The 19,605-nt window shown below is 36.8% G+C and overlaps 1 protein-coding gene across 1 annotated transcript; it reads left to right on the forward strand.

Moving 5' to 3' along the window:
• Positions 1-3,065: 3,065 nt before the first annotated feature.
• Positions 3,066-16,301, forward strand: LOC118814816 (tripartite motif-containing protein 16-like). Its single transcript, XM_036580616.1, has 6 exons — positions 3,066-3,689; positions 7,747-7,842; positions 8,874-9,107; positions 10,205-10,313; positions 13,597-13,653; positions 15,747-16,301. The coding sequence occupies exons 1-6, from the start codon at positions 3,111-3,113 to the stop codon at positions 16,277-16,279; spliced, it is 1,608 nt and encodes a 535-aa protein (XP_036436509.1). The 5' UTR covers positions 3,066-3,110; the 3' UTR covers positions 16,280-16,301.
• The last annotated feature ends 3,304 nt before the right edge of the window (positions 16,302-19,605 follow it).

The following is a 19,605-nucleotide window of genomic DNA, read 5'->3' on the forward strand; positions in this document are numbered from 1 at the left end:
GCGATTTGGACTGATTAGTTAGTAATTCTAGCTTTTCTGCAGTTCCTCTAATATGAACCATCTCTGCTGAAAAAAAAACTGCACATACCAGCGTGCATTCCAATCTGGTGCTGGTTTAACTGTTCACCCAGCAAGGTCATGCTACTTGACCGCCATACCAGCATCCAAAACACAATTATACTGGTTTTGTTGGCGATCAGCATAACAGCTTCCATTGCTGCTGACCAGCTTACCAGCATCCAAAAACACAACATGTGCTGATTTTGCAGGTGACCCCCAGACAGCGAGCATGTATCGGTCCACTGGCTTGATAAGGTCAGCACCCACTGCTGGTCCACCCTCAGGCCACCCAGATTTTTGGCCTGCATACAAGCTCTAACTAGTTTTTAATCTCCTCAAACAGATTTTAAATGCACGCAGCCTTTTAAAAAAGAAAAAAAAAATGACTAGGCCTGATATAAAATGATTTTATATAAAATGTTGTTGCTGACATTGTGCTACTTTAAAATGATTTACTTTTAAATTATCATTACTTTAAATTATTTACTAAACTAATTTACAAAGTTTAACTAAAGAAAGGAAGGAAGGAAAAATAAGTAAATTGGACTGTGAGTGGATGAGCAATGATAAGTGGACTTTTGTCTAATAACACCAGTGGGCCGCCCAGAAAACACTGAGCAAAACACCAGTGGACCACCTGCTTTGCCATTATTGGGCCAACAGTGGTCCACTATCCTCCTACTATCAGGGCAGCTATATGGTTTATGCTGTTTTTTCTAGCAGGGAATAAAGAGCTGCCTATGAAGGCGTACACATTCTAGACACATTCAGGTTTGCTTATTTCAGGACACTGTAGACAACGTTTTAGTGAAAATATGTGCACTAGCTATTCGTTTGGTTTTAGGTGTTTTGATTATTGACCAGCAGATGTCAGTGTGTAGTGTGCAGTGTTTCATGCATAAGGTAATTTGAAGTGACTGCTTTAACTGGTTTAACACTTCAGAAAGTTTCTCCACTTTAAAAAGGAATTCCTTTTTGTCAAAACGTGTCTATAAAGGAAACGTACTAATAACCATTTCACGTAATAACTTTCTGTGGGGGAGTTGGACGTTGGGTTCCTATCACCACCACTGTGAACGATTCTGACTCGGTAAGTTTCTCTAAAACAGAGCATTTCACACCAAACCACTCTCATTTAATTGTGCAGAAGTTTGCCTGGAAATCCATTGTGACCACACACAGTTTTGTTTTCAAGCCTGAACCAAGTTGTTTATAAGCTCAAGCGATAAACTACTTCAAAATACTTCATATTTAAAAACCATTCACACTGGGTTTCAGGTAGCAAACTACAACATCTTTTATACATGTTGAGAAAACCAGAGACCTTGTAGAGAGGAGAATTACCACTCTGCAATGTATTCTGGGTTTCTCAAACGCTAGAGCGCTCCTGAGCGAGTCCAAAATCAATGGGTTATGATGGTACGTTCGAGCAATATCATAGTTTATAAATGCTGAAACATTTTTAATTTTTAAACTCGAGTTATAGGAGTTTAAAACGACGCCTCATGTACGTCAGTGACGTCTGTGAGTGCGAACAGCCATTGAGCTGCTCCGCTCGCCAATCAATCAGCACTCAGTAGCAGTGACATTAGTGTCCTGCTGCCCAAAACCTGTTTGCTGTAGAAAAATGGAAACATACAGGTAAGTTTTCTTTGCTATTTTAGTGAAATACATCCTTCTACTTTCTACAATTAAAGGAAAGTTCTAGGCAAGTGATTAGAAACTATTTCAACTTTTAGTTTTTAGCCATTGAGCTCCATTTACTCCCATTCTTTTAGGAGTTGCTCGAGGGCTCCCTCTAGCAATCTGCAGTCCTGTTTTTTATATAACAGAGGAAATAAGAAGAGATCAGGCTCCTCATAAACAGGCTCTGATACAACTTCATCACTTCACTCTGCTAGCCTGCTGGTTAACATGCTAAAGGCTAGCAAAAAATTAAATAAATAAAGGCAATTCATCACTGTTAATAGCCAAATAAAGCAATAATTCACAGAATTGATGTTCGCTATGATCAAACTTTAATTAAAAAAAAAGCATTACAAAGTTTGCATGGCTAGCTATTGCTCCATGATGCCAACATAGCTGTGGTTAGGTATGATTACAGTTGAAAAAAATTAAAAACTTTGAATTCCATGCTTATCTAAGCTGTTTTTTCTCATTGACCAACATACCAGCTTTCAAAACACATGTCAGTTTTGGTGGTGTCTGACTACATCAGTCCATGCTGATTTTTCTAGCAGGTTAGTGCTTTACACTGGTCTTAAAATACTGGCTTATGTCCACAAACAGTGCATAATATGTCTAACAAAGAGCCACTGGGGATTATTTATAAAAAATACATTATTAGTCACAGGAGTACATACTATTCTTCAGCTTCAAATGAATTAAAATATTTGATGATGGACCGGTGAGCGTTGCTTTGTTGTTTCATGCAAAAATAGATTTACTTGTATTATTTATTTAATATTTGTATTCTGTTTTGTCTGCACCAATTATTCCAAGATTTATTACCAGTGAAAACTAAATTGGTACATATAAAACTTTCTATATTTACATGAAATAATTCAATCTGCACACAATTGAATTTTCTCTATCAATCTGAACATGTCACAGTTGATCTTTAATTATAAAACTTGAGTTACCATGGGGTAAAATCTAATTCACACCAGTAAAAACTGCTCCTCCCATGATTTTAGCCATGAATTCTTTATAGTAGTAACTGAGTTCTTACAAGCTCAAAAAGAACTCCTTCCAGTAAAAGTTGAATTTTAAATTGATTTCTGTGTCAAATTTCGTGCTTCCACTAATACTAATTTCTGACATCAGGAAATTGTGGATTAAAAGGTGAAACTGCTTGCCATATCTCCACCTTCTCATCCTTTTTCTCCTCCTCTTCCTCCTCCTCTTTCTCCTTCTTTCTTTCATAGTTTACAAAACACTGAACCAGGAAGTTTCTCAGTTCAGAGAAAATGAAACTGATCTCAGACTGCTGCTCTCTCTCTCTCTCTCTCTCTCTCTCTCTCCCCCTCTTAGTCTGAACATTCAGGAAAATGGCAGAAGCCAGTATTTCAGGAGATCAGGACCGGTTCATCTGTCCAGTCTGTCTACATCTGCCGAATGATCCAGTGACCGTTCCCTGTGGACACAGTTTCTGTATGGTGTGCATTAATGGCTGCTGGGATCAGGAGGATCAGAGGGGGGTCTACAGCTGCCCCCAGTGCAGAGAGACTTTCACTCCAAGGCCTGTTCTACGCAGAAACTACTTCATAGCTGAAATGTTGGAGAAACTGAAGAAGATAGAAGGTCAAGCTACTTCTCCTGCTGGACCTGGAGATGTGGAGTGTGATTTCTGCACTGGGAGAAAACTCAAAGCTGTCAAATCCTGTGTGATGTGTCTGGCCTCCTTTTGTGAAGATCATCTTAAACCTCACTATGAAGTTCCTGGTTTGAAAAAGCACAAGCTGGTCAAGGCATCCAATCAGCTACAAGAGAAGATCTGCTCTCAACACGACAAACTGATCGAGATCTACTGCCGCACCGACCAGAGCTGTATCTGCTATTTGTGTACGATGCATGAACACAAAGGTCACGATACAGTTGCAGCTGTAGCAGAAAGAATACAGAAACAGGTGAGAGCTAACTCGGTTCTTGCTGATTATGATGCTGGACTGGAATGTAAGAGTAATAAGTCAAAAAAATGAACTTTTATTGATCAGAACTAGGTATCTTTCTGAAGCCACTTATAAATTCTAAAGGCCACTGCAAATCCAGCAGCATCCCACTATTCAGCATAGATGTACGCTGCCACTCTGCGACTTCCAGCACTGTTCAGTTTCTCTGAGCAACACATTATACTACTCAGCATTTTACTATTACTACTTCACATTAAACCCAGACTGAGACCACAAAAAGTGTTTAAGGTTAAAAGTATATAAAACTTTACATTTTATTTAACAAAACTTTACATTTTATTTAATATTAGTTATTACCTTTTTCTGTGAACACTGGCCGTAGATGAGGATCGAAGGAACTGTCTCTCCAGGTTGGAGTTTACTTAGCCGCTCTATGCTAATATCCAGTCAGCGAGTCACTTTGAGGGGAGCTGAAGATCCAAAGCACGTCGGCATTCATTTTCGATTCCATTCACACAAAGCAAATTAAGGGGAATCCATGCAGTAAAGCTAGCATTAGAATGTGCAGCAGGGAGAAACAACACAGGAAGTTTCTTAACAAACCTCTCTCCCTCCTTCTCCCCATCCTTCTCAGAAACTAATCACTGGTCTGCGAGCCTCCACACTTCTTAAATGTGAAAATGTATTTTTCAAGCTGTATAATGGTAAAGCAGTCCTCTCAAATTGTCTCTTAGTTCTTTTACCAAAATGGCAATTATCGCTTTTTACTGCCATTGGGTTACTTGTCCATCATCGACAATGTCCAGTTACATTGCCTTATCACCCAGGCCTAGCAATGAAATGTTACTTTTTTCTCTACGGTGGATGATGTGCCAAGATGTTGACTTGCCAAGGTAACTTTTAAAACTGAAAAATACCTTTTCATGGTTTCTTACTCTTTTCTTCCACTTCATTGTTAGCTGAGCTAGAGAAACAACTGCACTAAGTTACTTTAGGCACTTCCTTGACATCATGCCCTTGTCAACAGCAGGACAACAGCAGGCTTCATAGCAGGACACTAGCATAAAAATGACAGTAACATAATATACAGTAAGTTAGTATATTGTCTCTTGTTACAGCGCTTTGATTAGTACATAGGTAATGTTTATTTTTCTCCCTGATTAAGCAAAACTAACAAAAAAATGCAAATAATCTTTTTCACAGAATACAATTTAGTCTCAAATGCAATCAAAAAATATCTCACTGTACAGGCCTGACCATAGCAGATCACATGTGGCTTGAAATTTACACCAAGAAAGGCAGCTAGTCTATAGTCTATAGGGTAAACTGAGAAATGATAATTGTCTGTTACCTAACCTTTATTCATCTCATACTGATAAATCTGCGTTATGTTGAAAGTCTTAATAGATGTTATAGATGCATTTTGTACTGTATACTGGCATTAAGAGTTACAAGTTCAAGGCTTATTTTGTTATTGAAAATCCAAAGGAATCTTGACCGTATAATAAAAATTGTATTTAGCATGAAAATATATGTGTTGCTCCTAGTATAATGAGTCGTTACATAAATGTGTCATCACTTAGCACTGAACAAGTCGAACGAGTCAAACTAGCCAACAATTTTTTTTGACCAGCCAACACCCATCTTACAGGATTTTACAGTACAGTGTTATTTAACAAAATAAAGGTTGTGCAAGAGGGTTCTTTGAACCAATGCCATAGAAGAACCATTTTTGGTTCCCTAAAGAACCTTTCAGTGGATGGATCTTTAAAGTTTAAAGAATGCATACATGATGTAGTTAAAGGTTTGCCCTAGAACAGGAGTGTACATGATCTATTGTTTGAAGATTGAGACCATTTCAGTAAACAAATGGAATCAGGTAGCTCCAGAATATTTGGAATGAAAAACCTCCAGCCACACCAGCCCTTTCCGCAAAAGAACAGATACTCCTGCCCTAGAACAAGACCACCCTTTTTTAATACCCTTTATTTTTGCTTTGCTTACATAGCAGTGTTACCTGTCTTTAGAGCAACAGAGTAAAATTTTACTCTTTAGCAGAGGCGTCAAGTAGCCTAAAAGTAAAAGCAAAAGTACCTTTCCTAAAGCAATTTGAGGAGAAGCACAAAAGTAGCAGTTTAGGGTTTTTCTATCCATCTTTTCACGTTTTTCACATGAACACTGTAAGATCATGGCAAAAATATTGTTTATTACTGTTTTAGTGAAGTTAAAGAAAGTGTGCTTGGTCTTTAAGTTATTGTTTTATGTTGCATTAAATGTCTCTGAGTCATCCTGGGATAACGTTCAGTTTGTAGCTGTCACTACAGCCAAGTAAAGAACAAATGCGGTAAGAACAGAAATTTTACGAGCATAAACCTCTCAAGAAAGTGCAGAGCTCTTAATGTTTTTCTTGATGTTTATTGTTGAAATTTGTCCCCAAGCAGCTGAACATCACTGCTTGCTGCTAACAGGCTCTCTGGTTTACACTTCAAATTCTTTTTATAACTAGACATATTCTGCCCTCCCTAGAGAATGCTGAGCACGTCAACAGAAAGCTATCTGGCTACGCGGCAATAATAAAAGACAGAGTTCAAGTTCAAGCCGTTAAAGAAGTAATTATTGGAATACAGCAACTTACAAAGTATATATCACTTGCATACCTGTTATGAGTGTAAATTGTCTACATTAGCTTACAACATACAAGGTCTAACATGAATGGTAGCGCAGCAGTGGTAGCGCTGCATTAAAGCAGCAGCAGCACCTCCCCCAGGTCGCTCCCTGCTATCACAGAATATTATGAATTTTGAGACAGAATGGCACAGTTGGATAATGAAGAATAAATCAGAATAAACTATAGATGATCTGAACTAGTAATGTACATTTATTTGGGAAGGGGGGTTAAATAATATTTAGGTGGGCTAAAGCCCACTAAAACTGGCCTAGCAACACCCCTGGCCACAATGGATGATCATTTGTAAGTACTTTGTTTAATGTTACTGCTATGCTGTGCTTGGCTACCTTTGTGCTTCAAACAGGTCATGTTCATACGCTTCTAATCTCTAAATCAACATAACAGTCCTTCCCACATTCATCTCCAAAATGCTGACAGTATCACAGCTGGCTGGGCTCCATGAACTCATACTTCTGCTACCAGAGTGATAAGAAGCTCTTAGATGCACTGGAAACTGTAGCTAGGTGTTTGCGACTTTGTTATAAACCCCTTATTTTTACTTATTAAACTGAAATTCTGACTGGTTAATGTTAAAATGTAATTTTGAATAAGTTAGATATTTTGTGAGGTCACTGACTTTGTGTTTTTGGTTTATTTATTCATAAAACTTTAATATTGGAACTGAACTTGAACATCTTTTTGGGTGGGCCACTGATAAATGTGGGTGGACAGTACCACTGGTTACCGTTAAGTAACTCTTTTTAACTAGTTTATATGCTATATTCTCTGTACTTGGACTATATTTTTCCCTCATTAGATTAGGCTGATCAGTTCAGCAGAGAGCTAATATCAAATTATCAGTGTTGAACAATAGCAGAACTTACCACCATTCTGTCTTTGCTTCTCTGAAGGCTTTAATGTTATCAGTCTTCACCAAGTCAGTGAAACAGAGTATTATTTTATGGGTATGTTTAGCAAGAATCAAATTATATTTGTATTAAATACTAAATTATGTTTTATATATTAACATGTTTAAAAATATTTGTTCATATTAAATTCACATATGTAGTGCTAATATGGAAACAGATCAGATTTGAGCATGGCATAATGAACAACTATATTAATATTTGAGATGGAATTGTAAAAAATTCTATATTCCTAAAATTAAATAAAACGTTGTGTGCCAAAGCCCAATACCTCCCCCTATCACCCCCCACCCCCACACACCCCTTAAAGTCCCCAACCTGCCAAAATGGTGAGAGTTGGCAAACCAGCTTGAGTACATGGAACTGAGTAAATAGAAGTAGTTACTACCAACCTCTGTGTATCTGCTACAAACAACATATTTAAAAGATACTATATGCAGTATAATGTGTTTCTCCTCAGACTGAGCTAAATGAGCTACAGAGAGGGTTTCAGCAGAGACTCCAGGAGAAGGAGAAGAAGCTGCAGGAGCTAAAGGAAGCTGTGAACACTATTAAGGTGAGTCGTGAGCAGAGAGCTGCAGATCTGTGAGATTACAGAACTTGTGTTCTGTAATGTTCAACAAAGTGCTCAATAATGTCACATCACATCTGAAAGCACTAACTTCACACACTTAAAATGCATGAAAAGTCATCAATCAGTACTGTGAAAAAGTCAGAGGCTACCTCTAATTTATTTTATTTCCATTCAAGTACATTCAGTACTTTAATACATTAAGTTTATTTTTCAGTTTCAGGGGAAAAAAAGACAGAAAACATATTTAAGAGAAAATTACACACACATTTTCTAAGCTGCTTATCCTTCTGGGTTGCAGGGGGAGCTGGAGCCAAGTTGTACGTCAGTACGGCTGGGTGCTTCCCAACAGATTGTGCCATCTTAAATGTTGTATAATTAAAAAAATATATATTGCGTTAGTGTGCATAACCTACTTAAATTAAGTTGTTGTTGTTATCGTAAATGAGTGCAATGTACCTTAACAATTAAATCTTTCAAATATAGCTGATTTTAATGGAAGTGTATTAGTGCTGCAGTAGAGAAGAGCAGGTGTTATTAAACATCAGAAAAGCACTGCTGTATAGCTGTAAGTAAAGCACGTTTCATATGCTTGATCCTCATCTGTCTCTTTCAGCAACAGTCTCTGTAGCACAGGGGCAGCAGAAATCGCACCCTAGGCTCATCTGAGGAGCTTGCATTATGAGTTTTACGTCTTGTTGAAGTCTTTTTAGCTGATTGAGTTGTAGTTGAATGTCCTTTAAAGTCAAAGCCTATGATTTTTATACTCACTGTACAAAAACACTTGGTCCAACTGACATGTCCCTAGTGTGCCCTTAAGCATAACCACAAACTGCAGGTGTGGACTTTGGGACAGGTCAAGAGTTTGGTTCTCTTAGAGTTGGGTTGGAGCAAAAAACTGGCTGAGGTTCCAGAGGGTGTGTTAAGAAACAGTGATCTTCAGTCACAGTAAGAGAGTGATAGCTGATCTTTAAATGGACCCCTCCCCCTCTCTTTCTCTCTGTGTGTCCTAACAGCGCTCTGCTCAGGCAGCACTGGAGGACAATGAGAAGATCTTCCTTGAGTTGATCCGCTCCATCGAGAAGAAGCGCTCTGAGGTAACGGAGCTGATCAGAGCTCAGGAGAAGGCTGAACTGAGTAAAACTAATGAACTGCTGAAGATCCTGGAGCAGGAGATCGCTGATCTAAAGAGGAGAGACACTGAGGTGGAGCAGCTTTCACAAACTGAGGATCACATCCGTTTCCTCCAGGTAACTGTCACTCATCTGATGTGGTCAGATATACATTACAGTGCCTTGCAAACATTTTCAACCGACTAAAAAGTCATCCGATTCGTCTGGATTACAAATGACACTTACACAGATTGTTCCAGCCAGTATTTTTATTGCAAATTATTCATTATTATTATTCATTATTCATTATTATTCATTCAATATTGAAAACAACCAACCAATCAGACTTCAACACTCATAGTATCCAAAGCGTCATGTCTGAATGTCATTCTGTAAATATCTTGCTGAAATGTAAAATGTAAAATGTAAATTGGATCAGTTTTATTTCAACAGTTGACAATGCTTTGCACTAAATTGTTATTCAGTTATTTTTGTTGATTTGAACCTGGAATGATTGACTTTGCCATTAGTCTAAATTTTTGTTGGATATCACACCTTTAGTTGTGTTTGATTATTGGTTACATTTAAACTCACTTTTTGGTGACTTTTTTGTATATTTGCAGCTTTTCAATTGTAAGTTTCTTTCTGGCTCATGATTAAATGCAGTGTCTTGTTCACACTATCAGTTGGGCTTGTTTGGCGTGTCAGGTAGAGACAACAAACACTCTGACAATCGTGCTTTGAAAGTAGCTAAAAAGTAATGCACTACTTTACAAAAAGTAGCTAAAAAGTAGCAACTACTTTTTCTGGAAAAGTAGCTAAATTGTAGCTAGCTACACATTTTGGGAAAGTAGCTACAAAGTAGCTAACTACTAATTTTTCAGTAGCTATCCCAACCCTGGCTGTAATATGTGAAGATGTGTCTCTGACTTTCTAATTGCACCCACTGATGTCATTAACACACAAAATTAAATATGACCGGTCAAACTTTTTTCAGGTAATCATTTTTGTCACAGAATGTTTTCTTACATAAAACCTATATCACTTTAAATTAATTAACTCTGAGGGTAGGTCTTTTAAAATAAAATATGAAACAGTACAAAGTATCAGTGTCAAGAGAAATCCAGACAAATCTGATATGGGGTTGAATACTTTCCAAGGCACTTTATAGTCTATTTTTTACTCTTGTTTACCTTTATTTCTATTCATTTTGTGTTTTTTTTTTCTCTGTGTAGAGTTTCCAGACTCTCTGTGTCTCTGCTGGATCAAAGAAATTTCCATTTTCCCAATTTTTCTCTGACTTGAGAAGTAACCTAGAGAAATTGAAAGCATTCACTGAACAGGGTAAGAGCAGCTTCCTGCTGAGAAACATAAGGATGGAAGTCTTCATCACTGACAGACTAAAGAAAATCATAATAAAGCGCACAACATTTAATCAAAGAGTGAGAGTGAGAGGGTCACCATTTAGGGGGAGTGGGGTGATAGAGGCACCATAAGTGTTTCATTCATTAATTGGCTTATATATCATTTTGTATTTTAGGTCCACTTACAGCATTTGAGTAGGGTTTATGTACCACAGTCAGCCTTAATTTATTTGTACATGACCATTTTCCAATAGCTCTTTTAGGGATGCATCAATACCAATTTTATCAGACTGAGTACTACTACATGTTTTTATTACTTGCCGATACCAGTTACGATACCATACTGAGTAAACTACTTAGAACTAAGCACTTATTAATGCGTAAATGAGCGCAATGTTCTTTAACAGATAAATTGTTAAAATGTAGCTGATTTTAAATGAAGTGCATTAGCTAGCTATGCTACATTAGTTAGCTTGGATGGAGTAGCGCTGCAGCGGAGAAGAGTGGGTTTAGTCCACAGAAAAGCGCTTTGGTACAGCTATAAGTAAAGTACGTTTCATAGTTTTGGTTCTCATCTGTCTCTTTCAGCAGCAGCACAGTGACAGCAGGAATTACATCTGAGGCTAACATGTGAGGAGCTCATGCTTCCAGTTTTACTTCTGAAGTCTTTTTGGCTGATCGGCTGGTTGAGCTGGAGCTGAATGTCTTCTAAAGCCAGACATACACTGTGATTTTAGAAATTTTGTTCTATTCAGTCAAGCGGAGTAAAGTCAGCATATACGGACTTTGGTTCTGCAGATGTCTCCAGAATTTTTTGCTTCAGTTTAGCTAGCCTACATGCCTCCAACCATATGGGGAAATGTTTGTATGTGTTTAAATACGGGCTAAAATTGCTTAGTGTATGTCTGGTGGGAATCTGCCAAGGCGGAATATTTAAAGTGACCGAGAATTTGTGTCCGACCTCCACAGCAGTAGCAACACTACTCTGTGTGAACAGAGCCTCGTCCACACAGCCTGAGTTGTTTGTCTATTAGCATGGTAGCGTTCACGCAGTTTACGCTACATGTTGTCGGGTGGAATCAGATGTTAGTATTGGTGCATTTTTTATGAGTATGAATTTGAGCAAAATAACATGATATCAGACTGATACCCGATACCAGTATTGGTACTGATGCATCCATTCTCTCTCTATCCCCTACTGTGCCTTTAGGACTGATGTAAGTAGATACAACAGAGCTGACTGGCTACCTGTATTGTGCCTTATTCAAAAAGCATTCCATGTTGAAACATTCCTTACAACTTCAGTGTGAATAAGTGGGGTATATTCAGAAAGAAGATAACTTTGTTGACATTTCCTCGTTCCTTAAAGCTAATAGCATATTGACCAGCAATGGCATGAGTTCATCATTCTACATATTCCAGTACGCTATTGAAGTAAAAACAAAACCATTACAAGATTATGCACACAAGAACATGGGTTAACATAAACCCAACAACCATGCAACACTTCCTTATAAAACTTGCACTCTTTGCAAGGATATTGATGAAGATGAAATCAGTTAAAGTTGGACAGCTAATTAGTTAGCTCCAACAGTCAGAATTATGATCAGCTGTAAGGTTAAAAAGAGTTAATTTTTTTAAAAATCAGAAATTTGGTGTGAAATGGGCCCTTTAAATAATTATTAAAGGCAGTGCCAACAGTAATGCATCTTGCATTCTGTCAGTGGTTTAGCCTGATCACCGTAAGAATGGGAGTTTCATTTTTCAATTCAAATGCCACCACAAACCTAAATCGGGCTTTCAAAAATGCCAGAACAGATGAAAAAAGATGTGCAAAATGTAAATAAAAACAGAACACAACGACATGCAAATCATTTAAACCCTATATTTAATTGAAAATAGTACAAACACAACAAACAATACCAAATGTTAAAACTGTGAAATTGTATTGTTTTTTTGAGCTTATTATGCCCATTTTTTCAATTTGATGCCAGCAACACAATTTAAAAATGTTAGGACAGGGGTAACAAAAAACTGGTTAAGTTATGTAATGCTAAAATAAACATCTGGTGGAACATCTCACAACTAATTAGGTTAATTGGCAACAGCTCAGTACAATGACTGGTTATAAAAAGAGCATCCCAGAGAGGCTGAGTCTTTCAGAAGTTAAGATAGGGAGGGGGTTCACTACTCTGTGAAAAACTGCATGGGCAAATAGTTCAACAAGTCAAGAATAATGTTTCTCAATGTAAGACAGCAAAGAACTTGGGGAGTTCATCACCAGAGAATCCGGAGAAACCAGCCAATGCTGGCTGGCCATGATCTTTGGGCACTCAGATGGTGGAAGTCACTTCTGCAGTAGAAGTCACTGCATGGGCTCAGGAACACTTCCAAAAACCACTGTCTGTGAAAACAACACTGCATCCACAAATGAAAGTTAAAACTCTACCATGCAAAGAAGAAAACACATATAAACAGGATGCAGAAACGCTGCCGCCTTCTCTGGGCCTGAGCTAATTTAAGATGGACTAAAACGAAGTGGAAAAGCCCTGTAGTCCCACAAATCAAAATTTCAAAACTTGCAGAACTACAGCAGTCGATCTCTTCAGTTCCCAAACACTTACACAGTTAAAAGAAGAAGTGATGCAGCACAGTGGTAAACGTGCCCCTGTCCTAACCTTTTGTAAACATGATGGCATCAAATTCAAAATGGGCATATGTCATTTTCAAAGAACAATAAAATTTCTCAGTTTCAACATTTAATATGTTGTTTTTGTATTATTTTCACTTAAATATAAGGGTTTAAATCCCTGTGATGCAGAAGGATAAGCAGCTTAGAAAATGTGTGTGTGTGTGTTTGTAGGGTTTAAATGATTTGCACATCTTTGCATTCTTTTTTTTTTTATAACATTTTACACAGTGTTCTGTCTTTTTTGGAACTGGGGTTATATCAAAATATGCTGGAGCTGTTAACAGAAAGAAAGCTGATGCTGTAGCAACTGTAGTGGTAAAGTGATGTAATGGAGCTGTGAAAACTAAACCATTCATGTTTTACTGCAGATTTACAGTGTTTTCAGGATTTGTCGCTCATAAATTAGTAGTGCAACATACCTTCTGTTTTTGTGTTGAAGAAATTTGAATGCTCATTCTGCGTGGGCAGTCATACCACTGCCACTGCTTTGCTGTAGATCTTCTGCCTTCTTCTTTCTTTTTGGGTGGAGAATGTGAGCCTAATTCACTCATTTTGACCTTTTTTGTTTCAGCTGCTGCGTTTCGAAATTTACCATCAGAGCCAAAGACCAGAATACAATTTCTGCAGTGTATGTACAAAACACACATGCACACACACATAAAGATGATCTTGTCAAACATTTAACGGCTCAGACTCACAAAGTTAGGGAGGAAGAACTGGTGCTGACAATAGCCGATTGATGATTGCCTTTTGACAGTTCACCATCAGCTCACGTCTCCTGTGAAATCAGCGCAAAGACTACAGCTGAAATAAAACTTAAAATGTGGGCCTTTAATGCGACAGTGTGAAAGGGAACAACATAGTAATGTATAAAACCTTAAAAACCGAAACATACAAAGTAAAGAATATGCAAGTTTAAGTTACAACCTTGTTTCCGAACTTAAAAACTTTTCCTCAATTTGAAAGTGAAATGCTTACATGTTCACGGCCTATTGTATCGTATTTTTTTCTGTTTCAGAATGTGCCAAATGTTGTCAATGGGTGACCGGACTGGAATGCAGACAGGCCAGTTTAGCATTCAGACTCTTTTACCACAGAGCCATGCTGTTGTAATACATGCAGAACGTGGTTTGGTATTTTCTTGCTGAAATAAGCAAGAGCCTTCCCTGAAAAAGACGTTGTCTGGACGGCAGCATATGATGCCAAAACCTGTATACATCATTCAGCATTAATGGTGTCTTCACAGATTTGCAAGTCACCAATGCACTAATGCTCTACTATACCAACAAAAATACTGGCTTTTGAACTGTGTACAGATAACAAGCTGGCTGGTCCCTCTCCTCTTTAGCCCGGAGGATTTGTCATCCATGATTTCCAAAAAATAATTTCAAATTTTGATTTATTGTTCCACTTTGCCTCATTTGTGGATGTAGCGATAAACTGAGTTCAGAGACAGTGGTTATCAGACGTTTTCCTGAGCCCATGCAGTGATTTCCTCTACAGAATCTTGTCTGTTTTTAATGCAGTGCTGCCTGAGGGCCCAAAGATCATGGCCAGCCAGTATTGGTTTCCGGTCTTGTCCCTTGCATACAGAGATTTCTCTGGATTCCCTGGATCTTTTAATGATATTATGTACCATAGATGATGAAAAGCAAAAGTTCTTTGCTTGTTTACTTTGAGAAACGTTATTCCTGGATTGTTGCACTATTTGCTCTTCAGTCTTTCACAGAGTGGTGAACCCCTCCTCATCTTTACTTCTGAATGTCTCAGCTTCTCTGGGATGCTCTTTTTATACCCAATCATGTTACTGACCTCTTGCTAATTAGCCTAATTAGTTGTGAGCTGTTTATTTTAGCATTACGTAACTTTACCAGTCTTTTATTGCCCCTGTCCTAACGTTATTAAAATGTGTTACTGGCGACAAATTCAAAATGGGCATAAAGGTTTTGAAAATAATTACATTTCTCAGTTTAAACATTTGGTATGTTGTCTTTGAACTATTTTCAGTTAAATAAGGAGTTTAAGTGATTTGCACATTTTTCATTTACATTCTTCACAGTGTCCCAACTTTTTTGGAAATGGGGTTGTAAACCCTGTGTGTAAAAGTGAAGCTAAACCACTGATGTTTGGATAAAAAGTCTGTTTAATAGTGAATATTTTGTAAATCAAACAGTGAAACAACATGCATGGTTGGTGCAGGTTTACAACTATATCACGTGAAAGTTCATGAAAATAAGTGTCTTATGCTTTATATGTTAGTGTGTTATCAGAGCACTCTGTGTTTATTTGTAACAATATTAAATATTTTCTTGTGAAGAATATGACTTTCAAATACTGCTTGTTTAAAAATTTAGACATTTGAATATTGTTAAAAATAGTTAAAATGGCCTCCCCTGGTGATAAAACATCCGTATTGCCGTTGAAAAATGAGGCTACTCTTTGTGCCCTTTGTACTCTTTCGTTTCTCTCATGCTTAAAATGCTGGTTAGAGCAATGGTTCAGCACACCGCCCAAGCTACAAATGATAGTCGGTCATCGATGCTCACCGCTGACCCGACAGTGTTCGTTGGTAGACGCTAGATAAACTGTAAAATATAAAATATAGAAATGATTAAGGTGTGAAAGTATGTCAGTACAAATGTATTTCTCAGGATTTATAATGTTTGTTATTTATTAAATGTTTTATGGATAAAAAAACAAATTTCTTTTCTTTTTTTTTAGGCTGGCATCAGCTGACTCTGGATCCCAACACAGTATATCATTCCCTCGGCCTGTCTATGGACAACAGAAAGGTGTGGTGGAGAGGGGGATTATACCGTCACTCTGAGCATCCGGAGAGATTTGATTCCACACCTCAGGTGTTGTGTAAGGAGAGTCTGAGTGGACGCTGTTACTGGGAAGTCGAGTTGAACGGAGGGGAATTGGGAGTGTTAATATCAGTCTCATATAAAGGAATCAAAAGGAGAGGACGGGGTAACGAGTGTGTGTTTGGATATAATGATCAGTCCTGGAGTCTGTGGTGTCCTTCCTCTCCGTCTCTCCAACACAATAACGTTAAGACTCTAATCTCAGGTCAGTCACCCTCCAGAATAGGAGTGTATGTGGATCACAGTGCAGGAATTCTGTCCTTCTACAGCGTCTCTGACACAATGACCCTCCTACACACCGTCCACACCACATTCACTCAGCCTCTCTATGCTGGGTTCTGGGTTTATCTGGGATCATCAGTTAACCTGTGTGACCCAGCCAAATAAAGAGCAAAACAGGATCATTACAGCTCTGACATTTTCATTCATTTTTATGTTTATTTAATTGTAGTTTCCACCAGTTTAGATTCAGGTGAGGGAGGATTACACTTTGCCATAACCAGGCTGCAGTAGACAAAAACCTCAAATCGTGAAAGAATTCTTTGATTGGAAGTTGAAACTGGCGATGTTTGTCCATGACTCGCTCCATAGCAGCTGTTTTAGTACTCACAAAACTGTCATGGACAATGTCCGTAAAAGCTGTATTTGATAAGCATTAAGCAAATAAACAATTCATATAATTCATATATTATCATAAATCAATTGGAGCTGTATTTGGTAAAGCAGATTCTTATTTTTTAAATAATTTGAGTGACTCTTCTTAATTATGTTTATTTTATTAAAACAAATTATAAAACATTCCATTTTGTCAATATCAAACAATCATAAAACTATAAATGTTTTAAAAGTTAAGAGAATATTGAAACTGGTAACACTGATTTCACTGATCGTTGATTTGTCCTTCAGATCCATTTATCTAAATTTTACTGGACATTTTATACTATTTATGCTCCCACAGCTTGAATGTAATATATTGTCTTCTTTTGTTTTGAAGAACGAAAATCGCCTGTCACATTTGAGAGTTCAGTAAAACAAAAAAACAATGGGCTTTAACTGCTCACCAAGTGGCCATTATGGACAGGGGCACGGACACTTCCTGCTCTAAAATGCAGGGGTGTGGCTAAAAAATAAGGCTGACATGAAGACATGAGACTTTTTATTTTAAAAAATTAAACAAAAATGCAATTAATTTTTTTTTTAGGATGATTTTCAGAAGTGTAAATGTAGGGTTTGGGTCAGACACCTCCCAAAAGAAAGCACCCTATAAATGATGATTTTGTATATATTTAGCTTATTACTATCTCTAATAAAGCCTTAGGTTTAAATAGATCAGAACATAATCCTTGTAAATATCTAAGCTCTTTTTTACTGTGGGAGCGCAGTTTGAACTCATTCAGATGTATACATGTCATTTTCCAAAATGTCGATTTTTGTGTCCCTAGATATATTACACTTGAAAAACATTTTAGGGTTACGATTTACTTATATTTCAAAACAAATCAATGTTATTGTAATAATAACACCTTCTTGAGCCTCAATTTATCAATATTGTTTTTTAAATCAATTATCTAGAATTCCAAGCACCACAGAAGTGCGCGTCCTCATGTGTAAAGGGTGAGCATCATGTGTAAAGGGTGAGGCCATATTTTGAGGTAAAAAAACATGTTTTTTGCAGTTTTAACTGCAGTAATCTATACATGACTATAAAATCTATGATTTAAATGACATGAAGAAAACAAATAAATATCATAAAATATATAATGAAAGTTGTCGTTCCCAGGAATTGTGTCACTGGTGTTACTGTGTCACAAAAAATCTCTTATTTTGAAGTAAAAATCACACTGATGACATCACTTGATTCTTTTGACCTATTTTCTGAGGATCTATGAAGAAAAGCTCATGGTGAGTCCACTGTGTCTTTCAGTTATCAGAGATTTTCTCATTTAGCTCATAATTTCATATGAAGCTTTTAGTTGAAGTCACTGGTGTGACCTACTTTATTCTTAGGTAATTGTGAAAAGATAGAATACAAATGGATTAAAACATATTTTAGTGGATATAGCATGACTGACAACATGTGGTTTGATGTTCTGTAGCAGTTATTTTGTAAAATGCATTTTTCTATGAAAATGTCTCTGGTGTTACCTTTCTTATGTGTAACACCAAAGAGGATTGGTAACACTAGTGACGCCTATGGACAGATAAAAAAGTGGACGTTTCTGTAGAATGACCCATATATATACATATATACATATATACATATATATATATATATATATATATATATATATACTTGTCTTAATTAAATCTCTTTTTCCTTGTAAACTCTAAAGAAGTGAACCAAAGCAACAAAATGCTACGTGGCACAAATGAAGTATGTGTGAAAGTAACACAATAAGTATTGATTTTACATACGGCAAAGTCTTCATTTTACCATTTCCAAACCTGGGTATTATTTATAATTATCACTCAATACCTGCTTTATGTAATTAGCATTGCTGATAGAATGTAATAAATCCATGTGTTGGCTGGAGGCGTCTAGGAGAAATCTAGAACCAAACTTTCTTCTTTAGACTAGCTCAAAAGATTTTAAGTACTTTTTAGAAAATATATTTTTTTGCATTTATTATGTTTATTTGCATTTGTTCTATTGATATGGTGCTTTTAAAAACACACTGCCGTTTTAACAATGTGCTTTGCACAGTAGTGTGTGTTTTAATAATTAGCTTTAAAACACATGGTCTGACAATTTTTTTAAATTTTTTATAAATTTTTTTTATTTTTTATAAATGCATTTAGAGATTATTTACACTGATAACACTGATTTCACTGATTTCACTGATCGCTGATTTGCCCTTCAGATCCAGAAGAACTTCTAATGGAATATTTGTAGGCTAATGTTCAATCTAGTCAAACTCTATTACTGCTTCCAAATGTAATAAATTGTTCTCTTTTACTTTAAAAAACTTAAATCAACAGTAATATTGAGTATAATTTGAGAAATTTGTAAAATAACATTACTTTGTTGTGTCCCTAACTGTAAGTCAGTCCTGTTACTGGAAGTGTATCAGTCTGTTTAAAAAAATCCACACAGTTCTAAAACTCGGACATGACATCATTAGATCTGATGAAAAAGATGGTTTAATGTGAACAACCTGTATTTTTATCAGACGTTTTGCTTGTAATGAATAGGGTTGTTAAGCCAAACACATCAGCTCTCTTATATATAATATATATTATATACAAACCTAAATGCTGTTACCATCAACTTGGTTACCAACGATTAGCTAAAGGGGAATTCCACCATTTTTTTCAAAATTTCTGCATAATTACATGGTTAAAATGTAAAGTCACTCAGACTGGTTTCATGTGAAATACAGAGTTAGAATTGTTCACAATGGTGGTGATGTCCACCTCTAAAAGCTCCCGCACAGGAAGTTATTACTTGTGAAATGGTTATGAATACACTGCCTGATGTCTAAAACATTGTTTTATGACAGTTTTGAGAAGATTTTGGCCTTACACTCTATCCATGGTGGAGGGATACATGTAGGGTGTTGTGAGGCAAAATAGTCCCAGAAGAAAACTTATTATTTCAGATTTTCCACTATTTTACCTTCATCTACATTCCATATAAAACTCGTGTAGGTTCACTGGTGGTTTTGATAGTAAATAAAATGTCAATATTTGTGTTGTAGTCATGGTGACCCCTG

Source organism: Colossoma macropomum, unplaced genomic scaffold (genome assembly GCF_904425465.1).
Source record: "Colossoma macropomum unplaced genomic scaffold, Colossoma_macropomum, whole genome shotgun sequence".
In the NCBI taxonomy this organism is placed as follows: domain Eukaryota; kingdom Metazoa; phylum Chordata; class Actinopteri; order Characiformes; family Serrasalmidae; genus Colossoma; species Colossoma macropomum.